The 22,194-nt window shown below is 37.9% G+C and overlaps 1 protein-coding gene and 1 pseudogene across 7 annotated transcripts in view; one reads left to right on the forward strand and one right to left on the reverse strand.

Moving 5' to 3' along the window:
- Positions 1-22,194, forward strand: part of PRKDC (protein kinase, DNA-activated, catalytic subunit) — a 247,069-nt gene that overhangs the window by 63,858 nt on the left and 161,017 nt on the right. For all 7 annotated transcript variants that reach the window (XM_036094045.2, XM_078072404.1, XM_078072405.1 and 4 more), the window contains 9 exons: positions 3,603-3,697; positions 5,195-5,294; positions 6,425-6,558; positions 11,043-11,297; positions 15,164-15,387; positions 16,083-16,294; positions 16,684-16,816; positions 17,256-17,414; positions 18,262-18,465. In XM_036094045.2, coding sequence (XP_035949938.2) covers positions 3,603-3,697; positions 5,195-5,294; positions 6,425-6,558; positions 11,043-11,297; positions 15,164-15,387; positions 16,083-16,294; positions 16,684-16,816; positions 17,256-17,414; positions 18,262-18,465 — 1,516 coding nt within the window. The remainder of the gene's footprint in view (positions 1-3,602; positions 3,698-5,194; positions 5,295-6,424; positions 6,559-11,042; positions 11,298-15,163; positions 15,388-16,082; positions 16,295-16,683; positions 16,817-17,255; positions 17,415-18,261; positions 18,466-22,194) is intronic.
- On the reverse strand, positions 18,500-18,640 carry LOC118536847 (small nucleolar RNA SNORA62/SNORA6 family; annotated as a pseudogene).

Here is a 22,194-nt window from a genome sequence, read left to right on the forward strand (position 1 = left end):
CCATTCCGAAAATCCTAGGGCCCTTCAGAATTATGCTAAATTTACTCTGCCTGTACTCTCTAAGTGGAACAACAAAGCCTGGATGATAGCCATCTGTTTACAACCTGGTTTACTGAATATTTGAAGCCCACTGTTGAGAACTGCTCAGAAACAAAGATTCCTTTCAAAATATTACTGCTCAGTGACAATGCACCTGGTCACCCAAAAGCTCTGATGGAGAGATATCATGAGATTATTTGTTTTCATGCCTGCTAACACAGTGTCCGTTCTGCAGTTAATGGATCAAAGAGTAATTTTGACTTTCAAATCTTATTATTTAAGACATACATTTCATAATGCTATAGATGCCATAGAGAGTAATTCCTTTGATGAATCTGGCAAAGTAAATTGAAAACCTGGAAAGGATTAACCATTCTAAATGCCATTAATTACATTCATAATTCATGGGAAGAGGTCAAAACATCAACATTCACAGCAGTTTGGAAGAAGTTGATTCTAACCTCATGGATGACTTTGAGGTAAAGGTTTAAGACTTCGATGGAGGGAGTAACTGCAAATGTGAAAAGAGCAAGAGAGCCAGAATCAGAAGTGAAGCCTGAAGGTGTGACTGAATTGCTGCAATCTCATGACAAAACTTTAATGGATGAGGAGTTGCTTCTTATGGATGAGCAAAGAAAGTGGTTTCTTGAAACGGGATCTACTTGTGTTGAAGATTATGTGAAGATTGTTGAAATGATGATAAAGGATTTAGAATACTGTATAAACTTAGTTGATAAAGCAGTGGCAGGGTTTGAGAGGATTGATTTCATTTTGAAAGAGACTCTGCTGTGGGTGAAATGCTACCAAATAGCATCACATGCTTTAGAGAAATTGGGTCTGGAAGGAAGAGTTGATCTATGCAGCAAACTTCTCTGTTGTCTTATCTGAAGAAATTGTCACAGCCACCCAACCTTGAGCAGCCACAAACCTGATTAGTCAACACCAGCCATCAACATCGAGGCAAGACCCTCCACCAGCAAAATGATAATGACTTGTTGAAAGCTCAGAAGATGGTTAGCATTTTTTAGCAATAAAGTATTTTTAATTAAGGTATGTACATTTTTTAGACATAATACTGTTGTGCACTTAATATACAGTACAGTGTAAACATAACTTTTATATGCCCTGGGAAACCAAAAAATTCACTTCACTCCCTTTTTTGAGATAATTGCTTTATTTTGGTCACCTGGAACCAAACTGGTAAGATCTCTGAGGTGTGCCTATACAGTACAGTATGGTGACCATAGTTAATAATACTGTATTGCATATTTAAAAGTTGCTAGGACAGTTGATTTTAAATGTTCACATCACAAGGAAAAAAATTTTGTAACTGTATGGTGATCCATGTTAACTAGACTTATTGTGGTGATCATATTGTAACATACAAATGCAGAGTTATGTTGTACTCCTGGAATTAATATAATGTTATATGTCAAGTATGCCTCAGGTTAAAAAAAAACTCTGTAAAGTTTCTTGAATGATAATAAAACAAGTTTTTGTATACTCACCACCTAGGTTAAGAAATGGAGTATTTTCAATATTTCAGACCTTCCTCTGCTCTGAACTAATCATTCTTTCTTTACGTTACTTATTCCCTTGTTTGTTTTTGTTTCATTTTGTATGTATATACCCTAAATGATATACTTTTGGATTTTGGAAAGCAGTAAAGGTCAGTGTTATCGCTGTTAGGTGAAGTATCCTGGGATATTCTGTTCAGTGGAGACTGGTTTCAGCTTCCATGAAAGATCACAGAAGTGCATTCCAAGGAATTAGAGTGACAAGGTTCATGTTAGTTTTGGGAAGCAGAGCTCTCCAGAATGGTGTGAAGTAGACTACAACTGACATCTGGGAGAAATACTGTCTGAGAGTGTGGACTGCCCTTTAAATTCTGCATCTCAGTTCCCATTGGTCCACCCCCATGTGTCAGGAGCATGTCAAAGGAAAATTCTCTTGTGGGATAAATGAGCACTGTCAGCTGCTCCAGATTGAACATGGACAGGAGAAGAACTTTACCTGATTGTGGTAGGCCAGATTAAGAGGAATTTAGGTTTTCTTCTTTATAGGTTGAAAAATCCGTACTGTGGTGTTTTGGTGGAGACAGCTTTAACAAGTCTCTTTTTTGGATCCTTGCTCACCTGTCAAGTCTGGGTCTCCTTGCCTCTCCTCTTGGATGTCCTCTGTACTTCTTCCCTGTGTTTGATCTTTTGTTTCCTTTTCCTCTCTTGTCTTCCTTTTTGGATACTATTGATTTGTTGGATCACATTCGAAGTGGCTTTTTGAGAAAAGGTGCATGAGTGATAAATTTTTTGAGATCTTGCATGTTGAATACTATAGATAGGAGTTCTCTTGTTTCCTTTCTGCATGCTAATGAACTGTTTTGTACACCTTTCTTTGGAAGCACAGTTTTAGGGCATCATTTTGTCATGTCATTTCTCTAATTACCTATTTTAGTTGGTGTTGATACATAAGCTAAAAACTATTATGCTCAGCCTGGCCTTTCAAGACCCCCCACACCCCAACTTTTGCAATCTCATCACAAACTGCTCTTCCAAGTGAACCTTTTCTTCTAGCTTTGCCGGTTTGCTTGGTGTCTCCTGTGTTTTTCATCTTGCCTCCATGTCTTTGCCCATACCACACATTTATGGGGAATGTCCTTTATTTTCAGTGTCAGATCGAGGTGTGTGACACTAGGGGAGATGTGGAGCTTGTGGAACTCTGACAGGCCCTGCCCCTCCCAGGATTCAAACTTAAAAAAAAAGAAACTGGGACAGTATTCCTGCCAAACCAAGCACCAGTTTGTAATTCTTGTTCTAAGTGCTCTCCGTCCTCCAGCACCTCACTCCAGTTCTGTTTGTTCCAGGAATGCACTCCTTCCCGTGGGCCGTGCAGTGACCCAGCACTTCATCACACAAGTAGAACTTCCAACTTACGCTATTCTCTGAACTCCTCTGAGACTTAGTACCTAGCCCTGTTATTTTATACTTAATCATTTGCTGTCCTGTGTTATTAAGGAACAGATTTTCGAGGGAGAGATCTGCCCTCTGCCCTTCACCCACCCATGAGTTTACTCTATATAAGAAGATGGTCCACAGACATTGTTGATTGAATTAATTATTTTCATGTGCCTGATGTGCTTGTAAGAAGGCTTAGCGTTTACTGTTGGTGTTGACTGACTTTTGGATAGGGTGAGAGCTCTTGAAATTCTTTTATTCTGAAAGAATATGGATGTGGTGTGAGACCTTTTCTATTAATCTTAATGAGGTGTGTGGAAGTGTGGTCAGAACAGTGGTTCAGAGCTTATGTGCTATGAGCAGTTCTACAGATGGAAGGGTACTTGTGTGCACAGAAAAAGCCACTGTTGTCTCTTGGTTTATGTACTTTTTGGTCTGCTCTTGAAGTTTTCTTTGAGAAGTATTTTAGGTTGCTTTATGTTTCAAAACATTTGAGCCATTTTTTTTTAAAACAAGTTTAATTTATGTGTTCTTTGATAACATTACTTTTTTCCCTTGTCACTCCTGCTTTATTGTTTTCCTAGGTGAGGTTCAATATTCTTTATTTTACAGGGAAGAAGAGTCTTTGGTAGAACAGTTTGTGTTTGAAGCATTGGTTACATATCTGGAAAGTCTGGCCTTAGCACACACAGATGAGAAATCCTTAGGTAGGTCTTATCTGAGCTTTTTGTTTGCACACCAGTTCTGTTTGCCTGACAAATCTATAAGAGCTTTTCCACTCAGGGGTTAAGCCTCAAGTAGTTCTCTCATAAGGTGGTGTTTTCTTTTCTCTCATCTCCCATTTAGGATGGTAAGTGTGAAGGGGAGATATGAGATATGCCCCTCTGGTGCCCCTTCAATGCCCACCTCCTCTAAGGCCCACAGATTTTCCAGGGAGTGCCCTTGGTGGCCACTGGGCTTGACCCCTGGCTGGTCAGAGATCCTGCCCAGGGCAGGTGGGACAGTTTTATTGTGCAGCTCCAGTGAAGCCAGCCAGTTACTGTGATGACACGAAATGTGAGAATGTACGATTGCACCATGTAAAGAAAGCTGGGTATGATAACCACTGAGATGTGGCCAGTGTCTCACTGATGACAATTTGAAACGTGGAAAATAGATCTCATTACAAGATTGTGATAAAGCTGTTTTGACCATAATTAAGAAATAATACAAAATAATAAGTCAGACATAGACTTAAATTAGCTAAGAGAGTAATAAATGGTAGTCTTTACAATTAAATTCTGTCTAGCAGGTATTATGAACATCCTGGAATTTCTGGGCTAGAAGTCTTCTTAGACATCTTCCCCAGAGAACACAAGCGACTGATCTAGGTCACATAGCTGTGTGTGGCAGAATGCTCTTTCACTTATCCAGATTTTATTTTGTTTGTTTTTTCAAAAGACAGGTTGAGCTCTATTACTCTTCATGTTGATAGCCTGCTATGGGTAAAAATGCTTAAAATTTAGCTCTTGTCATCAAAGAGCTTAAAATTGTTTATCTTAACAGCTTATATAGGTGAATTTTCTCAACAAGTGAAACTTAACTTTTAAAAATCACTGCCATATTTTCAAAGCATAAAAAGAAAACTTTTTCTCGGTTACAGAACTCAAGTTCTGTAAGGCTCCTTTCCTAAATAACCCGAGATGTCTGTGGATGGTTTTACTAATTTACTTTGGTTCTCCTACAGTGGCTATATTATTAAGCTATCGAATGGCTTAACCTACATAAGAACAAGGGGAGGTCAAGGAATTTATACCCCTTAAATAATAGGCTTAAATTGAGGTAAATAGGATCTGGCCTGGTATGTGAGTTTTGTAATACCCGTAGAGTCTCTTCCACCTCAAATCCATTATGTGAGGCTGTGCTTTGGCTGGCTGGGGACCGGTGGAGCAGTTTCTCATTAGGTGCAGTATTGCTGTGAGTGTGTTTGTGCATGTGCACTATACTATCCTGCAATCTTAAATGTGGGTTTTGTTTCTGTTTTGGGACAATATAAATCATTTATTTAAAATTTGCATTCTGAGGGATGAAACAATATTAACTCTATTGTAAAATTACCTTTTTAGTTAGTTAAAAAACTAGGTCAATAAACTTATAATGCTATTTTATTAATAATAATTAGCTATTTATCTCCTTTGGAAATATATTTTTATACTCGAGAACAGGTACAATTCAACAATGTTGTGATGCCATTGATCACCTAAGGCGTATCATTGAAGAGAAGTATGTATCTTTAAACAAAGTAAAAAAGCGACGTAGGCCACGGTAGGTGCTAATTGCTTCCCTTTTTTATTTTATTTTTTCCAACATAAAACCAATTCTCAGTTAGTAAAAGAATTTGGAAGGAATGTGTGGAAGCATAAAGAATCAATTTTCTAAACAAGGAATGCGTGGAAATAGTCAATTTCCAGGACACTAAAAAGCTTTGTGTTTGAAAATGCTTGGTTTAAGGTATAAATTTGTAACACATTTTATCTGCACTAATTTTGAATACAAATTTGGTGTGGAATTATTTGACTAGAAAATGCATGAGCTATTATGGGGTAAATTTGAAATATAAAAACTGAAATATTGAAATAGTAGCATTTTGACAGCCATGGAATTACAGAATTATGAAATGAAGCTACCCAAAGCCAAAGCAGGCTTATTAACCAGTGGTATCCAGTCTTGACTGTTAATTCCATTCTAGCAAGGTCTTATTCTCCAGAAGGATGGGGTGTGCCATGCATCAGCCCCTCCAGATCTGTGCAGGGTGTCTAGGGAGTCTGCTGGCTGCTACCACTCTGCAGAAGCATTGGCACATGTAAATTAGAAATTAATATTTTCTCTGTTGTTTTAAAATTGATCCCTTCAGATCCTATTGTTAACTTTTGACCTCTCTAGATCATTGGTTCTCAAACTGAAACATGCATCAGAATTACCTGGAGGTCTTGTTAAAGCATAGGTTGCTGCATCCTGCCCCCAGAATCTTTCAGTAGGTCTGGAGTGGGGCCAAGAATTTGCATTTTCTGCCAAGTTTTACAGATAATATTGATGCAGCTGGCTCAGGGACCACAATTTGAGAAACATTGCTTTAGATTTCAAATCCCCCTTTGTTTTAAGGTACATTGAAAAGGAAACATGAAAATATTGGTACTGTTGTTTTAAGAAATACTTTTTAACTTTTCCCTCGAGTTAAAAAAAAAATGAAGGTAAGCAGCATTTAGGACCAATATATTTAACCTGTGACATTTTGATGGCATACTAGTGATAATACATTAAAAATAAATTGAATGCCTTTTGATGAAGTTTTTACATGTGTGGCAAAATTGAGTTTATGGTTTCTGGACTAACATTTAGCTAAATGCTAAATGTTGGGGCATGTGTATTAAATATAGTGTGTTATCTCCATTTAGAGGATTTCCACCTGCGGCATCATTGTGTTTACTGGATGTGGTCCAGTGGCTGTTAGCCCACTGTGGGAGGCCCCAAACAGAATGTCGACACAAATCCATAGAACTCTTTTATAAATTTGTTCCTTTATTGCCAGGTATTGTGATCTTTATGTCCTATAAATTATGGGTTTTGCTGTTACCAGTAGTAAAAGAGATGTATACTTACTTAAAATGTAACCTTTCCATTATATAGATGAGTGTAACAAATAATACGTTCCTAATAAAAAGATAAGTATATTCAGTAATCATTACAGATCATTTGTATGACAAAGGATAAACTATGGGGTGTACATTTATCAAAGATTTATAGAAGGAAAGAAAAAAATCCTATTTTGATGTCAAACGATATAGAGGAAGTAAATTTAGAATTTCCCAGTATCTTTTTTATCCTACTACATTTTTGCTTTTTTATCTCATTTAAAGGAAATGAAGAAGGATAACCAGTGCAGTTAACATGATATTCAGTTAATAGTTAGTGAAATAATGCAGTTGTTTTACTTCACCATGTGATTAATAAGAAATTGCTAAACTACTAAATCTGAATGATCTCAGATTATTGTGATATTAAAGGAAAGCAATGAACCCATGCTTTTTAATAATTATTGCACTAAGCCATTAAACAATACTTACAGACTTGAAATATTACTAAATTTTTTATTACAGGAATAAATGTATTCTGTTTTCTCCAGTTAAGTCCAGACTGAGGTTTGGGAGTGTAGGTGTGGGGAAACTGTGCCTCAGGAGGGACCGAGGCCCTGGCTTCCCCCTATGGAATGCACTGTGCAAGAGTCCAGAACCAAGAGGTGCTACGGTGTCTGGATAAGAAAGGTCATGGTACACTACAAAACATGAGGAAGACCCAGTTCTTTTTAGAAAATAGGGTGGAGTACTACTTTGGGGCTTTTTCCTCATGGAAGAAGTGACAATTACTTGGTATAGTTCTAAAACTTAGAAGATTCTATTCTATATTTTGTTATACTATGGAATGTATTATGATGATATATGCCATAGATTTATATAGCATATATTGCAGTTGTGTTAGTACTACATATACTTTCTGGTATATAAATATTTGTCTATATTTATTTACTGTAATTATATATATAAAGTGGTAATGTGTATTTGGATTTTTAATGTAGAGAATTGTTTAAAAAACATCACTAGTATTTTATATTTGCTTATTGCTTTTAGTTAACAAAGTTAGTCTTATATGTTGTCATTCTTACAATACACCTATAAAGTCCATGAAGATTGGATGGGTGGAAGGGTGGGGCATGTTTTCCTTATTTTTATTTTTATTTTTTTAAGATTTTATTTATTTATTTGACAGGGAACACAAACAGAGGGAGTGGGAGAGGGAGAAGCAGGCTTCCCACGGAGCAGGGAGCCTGATGCGGGGCTTGATCCCAGGACGCTGGGATCATGACCTAAGCCTAAGGCACACGCTAAACGACTGAGCCACCCAGGTGCCCCAATATTTTCCTTATTTTTAAATGAAACTTTGGCCCAGATATTATATGGGTGCAACTGCTAGTTGGCAGATGTTACCTCCCCCCTCGGCGGATCTCTGACTCTCCCTCAGCCCACACAATTTCTAGTGTTGTCAGCTTGACTGATCCTAGACATTTCTATTGTTCTTCTCACTTGCCTACAATAGAGACCTCACGTATTTTCAATGAAATAAGTAGAACTCTGCTTCTCAGAATTGTTTCTGTTACACAAAGGATGCCAAGTAGTAGATGAACCTTGCCCTGCTGCCAATATATATTTTGTATAAAAGGAATGAACATTCCTTCACTTATGCTCCTCTGTGCCCTCCAATGTTGCATCCACCATTCTCTCTCTGTTTTCCCCCCAGTAGTTTTTTTCCCTTAAGTTTTTATTTTAATTCCAGTTAGTTAACATACAGTGTCATACTAGTTTCAGGTATACAGTATAGTAATTCAATAATTCTATATATTACCTGGTGCTCATCATGTCAAGTACACTCTTAAGCCCCACCACCAGTTAAATGATCCTTTAACCATCAGTTTGTTCTTTATAGTTAAGAGTCTGTTCCTTGGTTTGCCTCTTTTGGCCCCATACGTTCATTTGGTTTTTTTGTTTGTTTGTTTTTTAAGATTTTATTTATTTATTTGAGAGGGCACAAGCAGGGTAGGGGCAGAGGGAGAAGCAGATCCTGCTGAGCAGGGAACCCAACATGGGGCTCGATCCCAGGACCCCAGGATCATGATCTGAGCTGAAGGCAGACGTTTAACCGACTGAGCCACCCAGGAGCCCCTGTTTTGTTTGTTTGTTTCTTAAATTCCACCTATGAGTGAAATCACACGGTGTTTGTCTTTTTCTGACCGACTTGCCTAGCATAATGCTCTCAAGCTCCATCCATGTCATTGTAAGTAGCAAGATTTCATTCTTTTTTATGGCTGAATAATATTTATACTACATCTTCCTTATCCACTCATCAGTCGATGGACACTTGGGCTGATTCTATATCTTGGTTGTAAACAATGCTGCCGTCAGTGGTGTGTGTGTGTGTGTGTGTGTGTGTGTGTGTGTGTGTGTGTTTTAAGAGGGTGGGGAGCGGAGGAGGGAGAGAGAATTTCAAGCAGGCTCTACACCCATCGTGGAGCCCAACACAGGGCTCAATTGATCCTACAACCCTGAGATCATGACCTGTGCTAAAATCAAGAGTCAGATGCTTAACCAACTGAGCCAACCAGGTGCCCCACCCCCAGTGGTTTTTAAGGGACAATGTTAGGTGTCTTTTTAGATCAGAAGTCCTGTGTCCTAAAAGAGTACGCTGTTGTCAGGGCTGCTGGGCAACACCTAGATCAGTGGGCCATAATGACAAGTATACAGACATGTCCCTACGACATGTGTCAGGGGCTTCTGACTGCTGAGACTCATGTTGGACAGAAAGCCAGGGTGACAGCAGCCATAGTTCAGAGGAGGAGAGTGAGAAGGAGGCAGGGATTTGGGAAGGTTCCCGGCAATCCAGATGTGTTTTCCCAGGCCTGTCTCTTGGTCCGCATATTCCCTTACCCTCTTCTTTCTCTACACCTGTCTCTCTCTGTCCTTTCTGTCCTTTCTCTTCTATGACTCTTAGCTAGTATTTGATATAGAACTTAAATATTATTTTTACTCATTATTTTATTTTATTTTTCAATATTTAGTGAAAATAATGGAATGTTTAATAGTTCTCCCTAAAACAAACCTGAAAACATGATATTAAATCTTTTACTTCTATAGCGGTGATAGGTATATTTTAACACAATAGGAAAACTACTTCTTTTTACTACATCAGAAATACATTAGTGTTTTGAATTCTTCTCTGACTTCATTAGAATCAGGATGATTTGACCTTTTGAGCGTCACTGATTTCAGAGCATACAAAATAAAATTTAATGTTTTTTCTTTAGTTTAGAAAATGATTAATACCTAAAGGAAAAAATGCTTTTAAAAAGCAGTTAATTCGGGGCACCTAGGTGTCTCAGTCAGTTGAGTGTCTGCCTTTGGCTCAGGTCATTGATCCCAGGGTCCTGGGATTAAGCCCCGCATTGGGCTCCCTGCTCAGCGGGGAATCTGCTTCTCTCTCTCCCTCTGCTGCTCCCCCTGCTTGTGTGTGCACCCTCCCTCCCTCTCTCTCTCTCTCTCTCTCTCTGTCAAATAAATAAAATCTTTAAAAAATAAATAAAATAGGGACGCCTGGGTGGCTCAGTCAGTTAAGCGTCTGCCTTCGGCTCAGGTCATGATCCCAGGGTCCTGGGATCGAGTCCCACATCGGGCTCCTTGCTGAGCAAGGAGCCTCCTTCTCCCTCTGCCTGCCTCTGTCTCTCTCTCTCTGATAAATAAATAAAATCTTAAAAAATAAATAAAATAAAAACATAATTCAACTCTTATTTAATAAAAACTGCATTTAACTGAGTGATAGATGCTATTCTAAGCACTATTTCAAGTATTAACTACTTCAATTCATTTACCCTTTGTAGGAACCTCAGAGGTAGATACTGTTAGGATTCTCATTTATAGATGAGGAAACCGGGACATGAGAGAGGCCAGGTCCACATAACCCGGAAGTAGGATAGGAACTTGAGAGTCACAGTGCTCTTTTTGTGTTCATCCTTTAAATTAGTCCTGAAAAAAAGGGATAACAATTGTCAAGAAAAAAGGCAAGGGAAAGGATATGATGTTTATAACTGTTCAAATGGTATCCAACCATTTTTATAATGTTTAAAGTAACTGAAGAGGATGGCTTTGGTGGAAATACCTTCTTGGCAGTAATTACAGTGAAACAAGTTGTGATTGCTATAGTTAAAAAAAAAAAGATTATCCCTTATCATTCTGACATTGTATTGCTCTGGTAGGTACTTTATATGGGACTTTTATGGAAACTATATTTGAAATACTGTGATATTGCCAGTCTTGTTCTGGTCTGAATATGTTTGTTAACATATCAGACTTTTAATTCTTGTTTTTTATTATTGGGGGATGCTACTTTTAATTAGGCACCATGATTAGATTAATTTTAATTATGTGAAAGTTATTTATATGTGTGTTTTAATCTTGTTTCTTTTTTAAGGCAATACATCCCCTTCTTTATGGCTGAAGGATATTCTCAAGAACAAAGATACTTCCTTTCTCATAAACATATTTGAGGGGGGAGGAGGAGACTGTGATCGGCTGTCAGGCATCCTTGCTCAGCCCACCCTCTTCCATCTGCAAGGGTCGTTCAGCCTGAGAGCTGCCCTGCAGTGGATGGACATGCTTCTGGCGGCTCTGGAGTGCTACAACACATTCATTGAAGAGAAAACCCTTGAAGCATCTGAGATCCTGGGTAGGTAAAACCTACACCCCCAGTTAACTGTGGTCCAGTTCTACCTGGAGTCATTCTGCACAAAAGAGCAATGGGGTGTTTGACTAGACAGGCACCACTGTCTCAGAATCCCAGAAACAAAGGCGATAGCAGGGAGCATTAATTTAGTACTTGCATTCTTGAAGCTCACAGTGAGGGCAGGGTTCTGGTGTATATGACAGCACTGAGGCTACAGAAACCTGCCCAGTCTGTACTTCTGTGCCCTGTTTACAGGTTCTTGATGATCCTTTTATCAAATAACCTTTTGAGGTTTTCATTTGCATATAACACATTAAAAGAGTTCTTCCTGGGTGTCTGGCTGGCCCAGTTGATAGAGCATGCAATTCTTTTTTTTTCTTTTTTTTAGAGAGAGCATGCAAGCAGGGTGGGGAGGGGTAGAGAAGCAGAGAGAGAGGCAGAGGGAGGGAGAGAAAGACTCTTAAGTAGGCTCCACGCTCAGTGTGGAGCTGGATGCAGGGCTCGATCTCATGACCCTGAGAACAAAATCAAGAGTTGGAAGCTTAACTAACTGAGTCACCCAGGCACCTGGAGCATGCAACTCTTGATCTCAGGGTTGTAAGTTCCAGCCCCACGTTGGGTGTAGAGATTACTTAAAAGAATAAAATCTTAAAAAAAGAATGTTTATGGGGGCACTTGGATGGTGCAGTTGGTTAAGCGGCTGACTCTTGGCTTTGGCTCAGGTCTGATCTCACGGTCCTGAGATCGAGCCCTACATTGGGCTCCATGCTCAGCACTGAGTCCGCTTCACATCCTCTGCCCCTCCTGCTAATGTTCTCTATCTCTCTCTCCCTCTCTCAAATAAATAAATAAATCCTTAAATGTTTATGAAATAAATGAATTCTTCCTGACATGAGGCTCTGTAATCTTAATCCATGGTTTTTGAGTAGCATGTCTTTATTTTTCTTACATTTTCCTATTCCTTAGTGTTTTTATTGTAGCATGATGATAATAGTGTTGTTTACAGAGGATAGAATGCAGGGTGGAGTGTTTTGTGTGCTCCTTAGCCCATGCTGGGAAGAAGGAGATGGCAGGCTCCATCCTTCTAGTGACCTAAATGGGACCTCAGAAGGCGGGAGATGGCTCCTGGGAGGTGGGTCTCTCCCAGAATAGAGTACCCGGGAGCGGACCATAGCTGAGAGGTAAGTTGCTCTGGGCTTCGAGGTTCTCTGAGCAGGTTATTTTAGTCTTCAGGGGTTTCACCTAAATCCTCTCTCATGGGCTGAACATCCACCTTACCACTCAGACATGTTCTGTTATTTAAATGATTTTCAGTGTAGACAGAGCATCCATTCTGGTGGTGGCTGACTAAAGGAACTACAAGTCTCTAATTCTGTCAGAGCTGAAGTCTGTATTTCAGGAATTTGGGAGAAAGAACCAGGCTATCTTGTCTTCCTTCTAGCTTGAGGAAGTCAGAGCCAGACATGGCGGGGAGTGTGAAATATGGGTGCGTACACACATGCTCGGGTTCAGGAAAATAGATTCTATGCTTTTGAGATCTGACTCTCTAGCATGGGATTCTGCATGATTCTAGTATGGGATTTTAGAAGGATAGGTCAGATAAGTTCTGAAACTTTAAAAACAGCAATAGTATAGCTGTTCACTTACAAATAGTACCTTAAATTTGTTGTTTTAAGAGATCTATATCATTTTGAAAATTTCTTTTTTTTTTTTTTTAAAGATTTTATTTATTTGACAGAGAGAGACACAGTGAGAGAGGGAACACAAGCAGGAGGAGTGGGAGAGGGAGAAGCGGGCCTCTCGCGGAGCGGGGAGCCTGATGCGGGCTCGATCCCAGGACCCTGAGATCATGACCTGAGCTGAAGGCAGACGCTTAATGACTGAGCCACCCAGGCGCCCCTCATTTTGAAAATTTCAACAAGGAAAAAAAGCATAGGAAATATGTTAACCCCTCTCCCCTAATTGCATTACCCAGTGACAAACACTAAGACAGTATAGTCTTTACTTTTCTAAACTTTTTCTATACATATAATATAGATTTTAATTTTTATTTTATAACATAATGCGATTATTGCATGCTTTACTGTAATTTGCTTTTTAAAAAGAAACTTAACTTTTAAAGAGAAACTTAACATATTGGATGTCTTTTTAGGTCAGTAAATATACCTTGAGCTAATTTAAATGACCACATATTACTAAATTAAGTGAATGTGTCACAATTAAGCAGTCTTCAAACTGTTTTATTCATTTACCTTGTGAGGAGTGGGGAACATTAAAAACAATGTACCTTCTTTCAAACTTGACAAAAAATTCCCCGTTGCTTTCAGTTGTAATTTCTGGTGTATCATAAATGTGGGTATTTTAACATAAAACTGTTAACATTACTTAAAAAATGTATTCAGTGGAGCCTAAGTACTGTAGAGGTTTTTTTATTTAACATCATCAGCCTTAACAGTTCCTTTACTGGAAATTTTGCAAAGTTCTTGAATTATTCTTACCATTCTATACCCTTCACGGTTTTTTTATCCTAAGTCTTCTGTGTTTTTATGCTTATGTTTTTACTCATAACTCTTTGTCTTTGCAACAAAATGGTCTACATGTTATAGGTTTCTTCTGTGTTGCATTATCATTGCATTTGTTATTAGGGCACTTTATGTTTATTACCACTATAACGATATAAGCATAGTAAAAATTTTCTTGAATAATTATTACATATAAAAAGTAAAATTATATGGTTAGAATTCTATTTTTGTTTTGTATAGATTTTACTAAAAAATAACTTGTTCACATAAACAAGTGCCATATTTGAATGGTGCTAAATGAACTTGCTAAAATGCTCATTTTTTTCCACATTTAGCATATCTGTAATTGGAATGTGTCATACAGCCCCTGGTCTGTTGGATTCAAGGATATTTGGTGTTTGAAAATGAAATTCTTAATATTTTTCTCTCATTTCTTTGAATACATAGTGATCTGTCATCAAAATTATTTTTAATGCTCTGTCAAGTTGGCAATTTGATGAACTTAAATTTTATGGAAACAAAGAATTAGAAACCCTCAGACTTACAAAAGCATTTCTTTTTTTTTTTCTTTTAGATTTTTATTTATTTATTTGAGAGAGAGAGCATGAGCGGGAGGAGGAGCAGAGGGAGAGGGAGGAGCAGACTGCTTGCTAAGCAGGCAGCCTGATATGGGGCTCGATCCCAGGACTCTGGGATCATGACCTGAGCCAAAGTCAGACGCTTAACCGACTGAGCCACCCAGGCACCTCTATAAAAGCATTTCTTACTCAGTCATTACCTTTACTCTTTCAACATGTACACCGCTTTTTAAGACTGTCCCTTTGTTTGGGAGGTCTTGACTCTCTGGTACAAAACTACAGTAAGACTAAGGAGAGGAGAAAGTTGTTTTGTCTTTCTTCCATAAACAAGACTGGGGTAATCATGAAAGAAGTAGGGATGGGGGGACAGAGAACCAGTACCTTTGTGTTTTTAGACATGTGAGTTTTATGAAAAAGTCTCTTTGGGAGTTGATGCAATTGTTTCCATAAAAAGACCACTGCCAGAATTTGTTTCTCTGTTGCCTCTTTGAAGGACATTTCAGTTGTTTCTGTTTCTTCATTATTAAAAACAAAGCTAAAATGAACATCCATATAAATACATCTTTATAATTCTGCCATTATTTCATTAGGATAAAATTTCAATGCTGGATCAAAGCATATGAGCTTTTTTAACATTTGATAGAAATTGGTGTGCATATTTTTTAAAGCTTTTTTGAATTTTGACTAAAAGTATATCATGCCTATTTACATTAATCATAGTGGAGTTAGAAGGAAGCATATGTTAATAATTGAGTATAATTTTTTTTAGGTACTGAAACACAGTCTTCACTTTGGAAAGCGGTGGCTTTCTTTTTAGAAAACATTGCTATGCATGATATTACGGCAGCAGAAAAGTGCTTTGGCACTGGGGCAACAGGTCACAGACCCAGCCCACAAGAGGGAGAAAGATATAATTACAGCAAATGCACGATTGTGGTCCGGATTATGGAATTTACCACAACGCTGCTCAGCACCTCCCCAGAAGGCTGGAAGGTGGGTCACTCCTGGTGCTCTTAGTTTGAGGTCAGTACTTGGCACTGGAAAAATATTTTCTAGTACCTATTAAAAGTGGTTTTGGTTTTCTTAGAACTTTCCATTGCTGTAGGAGTTATGTGTTCTTGAAAGTAATAAAATTTTGCATGTACATCAGATTCTTATTGTGTGAATAAAATACAAAATAGTTTTTCTAAATGTTTTATTGGATATTGCATTTTATGCTATGATCAAACGTTTGCCTTAGGAAACATGCATTAACAAATATTTGTAAATGTCTGTGAGGCTTATTATATAAACAAAGTCCAGGCGATGTATCCATTTAATACATACTAAGTGTCTACTCTAAACCAGGGGCCATAAAACTATGGTCCACAGGCCAAATCCCACCTGCTGCCTGCTATTGTAAGGAAGGTTTCATTGGAACTTGTCTAAGCCCATTTGTCCATGTATTGTCTGTGGCTGCTTTCACATTATAATGGCAGTTAGTTCAGCAGCTGCAGCAGAGACCATAGGGCCCACAAAGCCTAAAATATTTATTTTCCAACCCTTTACAGAGAAAGTTTGCCAACCCCTGCCCTAGCCAGGCAAAAATTCCCGGCTTCATGGACCTTACACTAGTGAAAATCTAAGTGCTAACTAATGGATGTGTTTTGTTTTGTTTTGTTTTGTTTTTCCCAAATCATCTTTTACAGCTCCTTGAGAAGGATTTATGTAATAACAAAAACCTTATGAAACTCTTGGTGAAAACCGTATGTGAGCCCTCGAGCATAGGTTTCAATATTGGTGATGTCCTAGTTATGAATCATCTTCCTGATGTTTGTGTAAGCCTGATGAAAGCACTGAAGAAGTCCCCATACAAAGACACCCTTGAGATGTACCTCAAGGAAAAAATAACAGCACAGAGGTGGGCATTCAGATCATGCTTGGGATCAGTGTTGTGTTGGAATTTAAGGTTGTAACATACTCTGGCAGCTGCGTATGTTTCTGCTATAGCCCCATTTCCTAAAGTAAAGGATCTCATCAGTTGTTTGATTTTCATGCTTTCCCTGTACCTTATGGTAAGCAAGCCTCTGATGTGGCTTAGCCCCATGTTGATTTCCACGGTTGGATTAGCTCATGGGCCCTGTGTTCATTGTTAACCCATGTTTGCTTTCCAGGGTCATGTAATGAATTTGAGTGTCAAGTAATCAGTAAACACATTTATAACAGAACACACATAGTTTTTCAGTGTATCCTGCTAGTTTAGTGAGATTAATACTCCTCTCGTTTCTTTTTGTTTTTCTTACATGGCAGCATTGAGGAGCTCTGTGCTGTTGACCTGTATGGCCCTGATGCTTATGTGGATAGGGCCAAGCTGGCGTCTGTCGTGTCAGCTTGTAGACAACTTCACAGAGCTGGTTTTTTGCATGTTGTATTACCATCTCAGGTAACCACAGCCAATCTGTTTTTACATTTCTCTTAGCTTTATTAAGCTAATTAGTTCATTTATTTATATATATGTTTTAAACATCCTGTATGTATAGAATGTGCTGAAGTGGGTGTTATAGAATTACTTGTGCCAGACATGTGTTAACTTAGAATATAAATATAAAAATTTATAAATATAAAATAAAATGAAGGACATTTATATTTCCAACAGCCTTTTGAAGAACTTTAGGGACGAACTGCTATCGTGCCTTTGTGGGTAGGCAGTATAAATGAAAAAATATAGCATAGAAAGCAAAGTTGAGTGAAGATTTTCCTGACGATTAGAATGCAGTCAGTGTTAATGAACACGGATTTTTTTTAATTCATGAAAGGTGTGAAATTGTGTGTTTCTATAAAATATCTTATTACTGGATGTTTCAGTGTTGACTTTATTTTAGTCTGCAGATCAGCATCATTCTGTTGGCACAAAACTTCTTTCCCTGGTTTATAAAAGCATTGCACCTGGAGATGAACGAGAGTATTTTCCTTCACTAGACCCCAGTTGTAAGCGATTAGCCAGTGGACTTCTGGAGTTGGCCTTTGCTTTTGGAGGACTGGTAGGAACAGCAGCTACATGCTATGCTATCCTAATGATGTAAATATATAGTTCACTTACAGTGTGTTTCTAAAAACAAGAATTTAGCTGGAATTTAGTAAGTTCTTAGCTAAGCAAGTACTTTAATAGATTTATATGATCTGACTTCCTTTCTAAAAGGTTTTTTTTAATAAAAGAAATAGGACAATATTCTTCTTAAATTGGGGTTTTGTCTATTGCACTTTGTTTCCAGAAAGACTTTATAAGGCAGAGAACATTTTGTGAATATAAAGCTGAACTGTGTTGACACAGTGGCTTCCTCTTCCCCTGTCCTTTGTGATTTTCAGATGGCTGATTTGGGAGCACCCCTGGAGGATAATTCCAGAGGCACCACAGAAAGATATCTTCATGGATTTTCAAACTGTTCAGGGCTGGTCTCACACAGTCTAGGCTGTAGCTGAGATCTGCTAGCCAGTCCTTTGTGTTCATTCCTTCTACCTGTCTTCCCTTTCCTGTAGCAGAAAGCTCTTCTTTGCCCATTTGTTCACTTAATATAAACAAATCACATGTTTAAATGGTCTAAAAATGCCCTTACTAGCCTCTCCCCTCAAGAGCAACAACAACAAGATTTTCTGGAAATTTGGGAGAAACATGAGTCAAGGAAGATTTCTTTCCCAAAACGAAACCTAGAAAATGCAAGCTTGTTTAAATGTATACAATTCAAACTTGAACCCAGGCCTTCAAATACCAGGTTCTCTTTAGACCTTACTGTGTGATTTTCCACTTCCAAAGGTAGCAGCTTCCCAGGAATCTTTCTCTAATGGGTAAAATACATACTCCTGTCATTGTACCTTTCCTTGCTTTTTCAGTGTGAGCACCTTGTGAATCTTCTCCTGGACACAGCAGTGTTGTCTAAGCCAGCCCCAGGAGTGTCCCAGAGAAACATGGTCAGCTTCTCTCACGGAGAGTATTTTTATAGCTTGTTCTCAGAGACAATCAACACTGAATTATTGAAAAATCTAGATCTTGCTGTATTGGAGCTCATGAAATCATCTGTGGATAATCCCAAAATGGTAATGAATTTTTTTTTATTTTTACTTTTTTTTTACTTGTAGCAAGAATTACCATCAGACTCCACTCATTGGGCCAGAGACCCTTGTGGTGTTAGCCAGAGATTTGCCCCCCACGTCATACACTACTTACACTTGTGAGTTCTTGTGAAATTTTTACTTAAGTGAAGTATGTTTTCTTATATAATGCCTATAAAAAGATTGCCATATTCTTGAAAAATGTCTAAACAAAACAGTTTCTCTTCCCGAAAGGTTTAAAGCTCTTGCCAATGTTTGAAAACAAAATCAAAGGAAAGAAAACCCAGCTTTAATGAACATTTAATAATGTTAAGTGGACATTGAAACAGTGATTATTTTTTTTAATCTCTCACTCCCTCAGAATCTCTAGGCCGAATATTACAAGGCACAGCTATGTAGTATAAACTTTTGTGAAGAAGTGGTTTTGGATCTCATAAGCCTGTCATGAGGCCTGAGCCTGCCTTTGTTTTTGCACCAGCTGCCAGCTGGTTTTGTGCACTCCGGTGCTTTCTGTAATCATGGTCCTTTCACAGGTTGGTACAGAGAGTCATTATTTCCTGTGTGCTCCTGCTGTAGCCCACTTTGCCCCCTCACGTTGAACCTTGGATCTCAGTATTTAATACATAGTTGACTTTGGTTTGCTAAACTTGTAAAATTTTGAAATTTAACCCAGTCTGTAGATGGTCAGGAGCTGGGAACTATTGGGAATGACCATTTTAAGGGAGAATGCATAATTTCCTACTGAGTTAAGCTTTTATTCCAAGCAGTGCTTGTTGTCTGTCATAGGGGAGTATTTTGTGGCAGGTTGTACTAGGTATTTGTATTTAAAGTTAGAAATGAACTTTTAGTAGACCCGTGACACCCAGGAAATAGAACATTATGATCTCTGAAGCTGTTCAGACTTCTGGTGAAGGTAATGGATAAAAACCATACATATTTACCTCTACTTTCTCTTCGGTTCCCTCTAAAGTGACAGAAATGGGTCTTTTTTGTTTTGTTTTTGTTTTTAAAGCACAATGTTAAAAGACACATTAAAGGAGGAAAGACAAGAGTGACAGCATTTTGGAAGCTAGAAAGCAAAAAGACAAGTTATAACAGACTTTAGAGTCCAAGAAAACTGCAGTGTAACATAGTGGTGGGGGATGGGCAGCTGATTTGTGCTGCAGAACCCAGACTTTTTGGGGTCTGGTGATGGAGTCCCAGGCCTCCAGAGTACCAGCAGCAGGATGTGAAGGAGAGGCTGAAAAGAGGAGGACTGTGTGAATGTTAGCTGTCCCCTGCCAGGTCACCTGGCCTTGCCTTGTCCTCAAGGAACTGATCCTTCTGCATTTGAGGACACTGGGGGCAGCCAGATCTCTGGAAGGGATAAGTATCTCTGCACTGGGGCACTCTAGGCAGAGTTGAGTGTAGGATACCTTTTCTTTAAATTTTTTTGTTTTTAATTGAAAGACCTATAAAGATAAGAGTCATGTTCTGTATATAAACACCAGTATTTCTTTGAGCAATGACGTAGAGTTTGAAATACGTCACACTATATAAAAAACATTTTATTATTCCATAAGTGAGAACTCTTGTTTTGTACTTTGATCTCTCAAGTTTAATGTCACTTCTCCCACTCTTCTGACCTTAGTCTCCCACTAGTATTTTTGAACAACCAAAATGTTTCTGGTGTGTGCTGTATTTTTGTATTTTGCCCATTTTTCTTTTGGGGTGAAACTTCTTACTAATTTTTAAGAGATTTTTGTATATTAAGGATAGTAGACCTCTGTCATGTATGCAGAAAGTACTTTTTCCTATTGGCCATTTGTCTTTCAATCTCACTTAGAGTGTTTATTCTATACAGAAGTATTTATTATAGTTAAATTTATAAATCTTCTTTTCTATCATTCCTATCTTCCGTGTCATACTTAGAAAGGCCTTCTTCACCCCAGTATTATCTATCTAAAATCTGCCCATCTTTTCTTCTGTTACTTTCATAGGTTCTTTTTTTAACAAATATAAATAATGCAAAGAGCACATTTGCATATTCTTGAAAGTGAAATTTAGAATCGTTTTTTTGGGTTATCACCTTTTCCACAACATGGTAGGGATTTTAAGTGATAATATACCGAATATTGAGTAAATTTAAACCAAATTGACCTTTTTAAAACATAAGCCTACTTTTTCTAAGGTACGTCTTTCCATTTATTCAAACCTTTACTCATATTCTCAAATTTTTTTTGTCATACTATTATGTAGAATGCTATCATTTTATTCATCTAGTTACTGCACATTTCTTAAGAACATTTCTAGATATTGGATGCTATTCAGTTGTAAATGTAAATGGAACATTTTCCCTTTATATTTTTTTTTTTGAAAGATTTATTTATTTGAAAGAGAGAGAGAGAGAAAATGAGTGGGGGAGGGCCAAAGGGGGTGGGGGAGAGAGAGAGAGAGAGAGAGAGAGAAGCAGACTCCCTGGCTGAGCATGGAGCCTGACACAGGGCTCAGTCTCATGAACCTGAGATCATGACCTGAGCTGAAATCAAGAGTCAGACTCTTAACTGACTGAGCCACCCAGGCTCCCCACCTTTTTATTTTCTTTTCAAGGCTGTGGTATATCAGAAAACTACTGATTTTGTTTATTTTATAACCATTCACATGAATGAATATTCTTTTTCTTTTTTCCAAATTTATGGAGATATAATTGATATATAACATTTTGTAAAAGTTTTAGGTGTACAACATGCTGATTTGATTTAATCAAATTTGATAATCATACAGAATGATTACTGTGATAAGTTTAGTTAATGTTCATCACCTTATATTGATAAAATTTTTTCCATGCAATGAGAACTTTTAAGCACATGAGCATTTTTCGGATATGTGATACAGATTGTTAACTTTAGTCACCATGCTGTACATTACATCTCCAGAACTTAATTATCTTATAACTGGAAGTTGTACCTTTGACCACTTTCATTCATTTTGCCCAACTTCACATCCCCTGCCTCTAGCAAGCACCAGTCTGTTCCCTATGAGTTTGATTTTTTAGATTCCATGTATAAATGATACACAGTATTTAACTTTCTCTGTAGGATCCATTTCACTTAGCATAATGTTGTCAGGGTCAAATCTATGTTGTGACAATTGGCAGAATTTTCTTCTTTATAATGGCTGAAAAAATTTCATTGTATATGTATATACCACATCTTCTTTATTCATCTGTTGATGGACACTTAGTTTGTTTCCATGTCTTTGGCTATTGTACATAATGTTGCAGTGAACATGGGGATGCAGATATATTTTTTAGATAGTGATCTCCTTTTCTTCAGATAAATACCCAGAAGTGGAATTGCCGGACCGTATGGTACTTCTGTTTTTAATTTTTGGAAGGACTGCCACACTGTATTCCATAGTGGCTGCACCAGTTTGCACTCCCACTAGCAGTGCACAAGAGTGCCCTTTTCTTCACATCCTCACCAACACTTTTGTCTTTTTGATGCTAGTTGTTCTTACAGGTATGAGATGATATCTCACTATGGTTTTGATTTGCATATTCCTGATGATTAGTGATGTTGAGCGCCTTTTCATGTACCTTTTGACTACCTGTCTTCTTTGGAAAAATGTCTATTCAGTTCCTCTGCCCATTTTTAAATTAGATTGTTTGATTTTTTTTGCTGTTGAGTTGTATGAGTCCTTCATATATTTTGGATATTAACCCCTTATCAGATA

Source organism: Halichoerus grypus, chromosome 5, assembly GCF_964656455.1.
Source record: "Halichoerus grypus chromosome 5, mHalGry1.hap1.1, whole genome shotgun sequence".
NCBI classification, from domain to species: Eukaryota; Metazoa; Chordata; class Mammalia; order Carnivora; family Phocidae; genus Halichoerus; species Halichoerus grypus.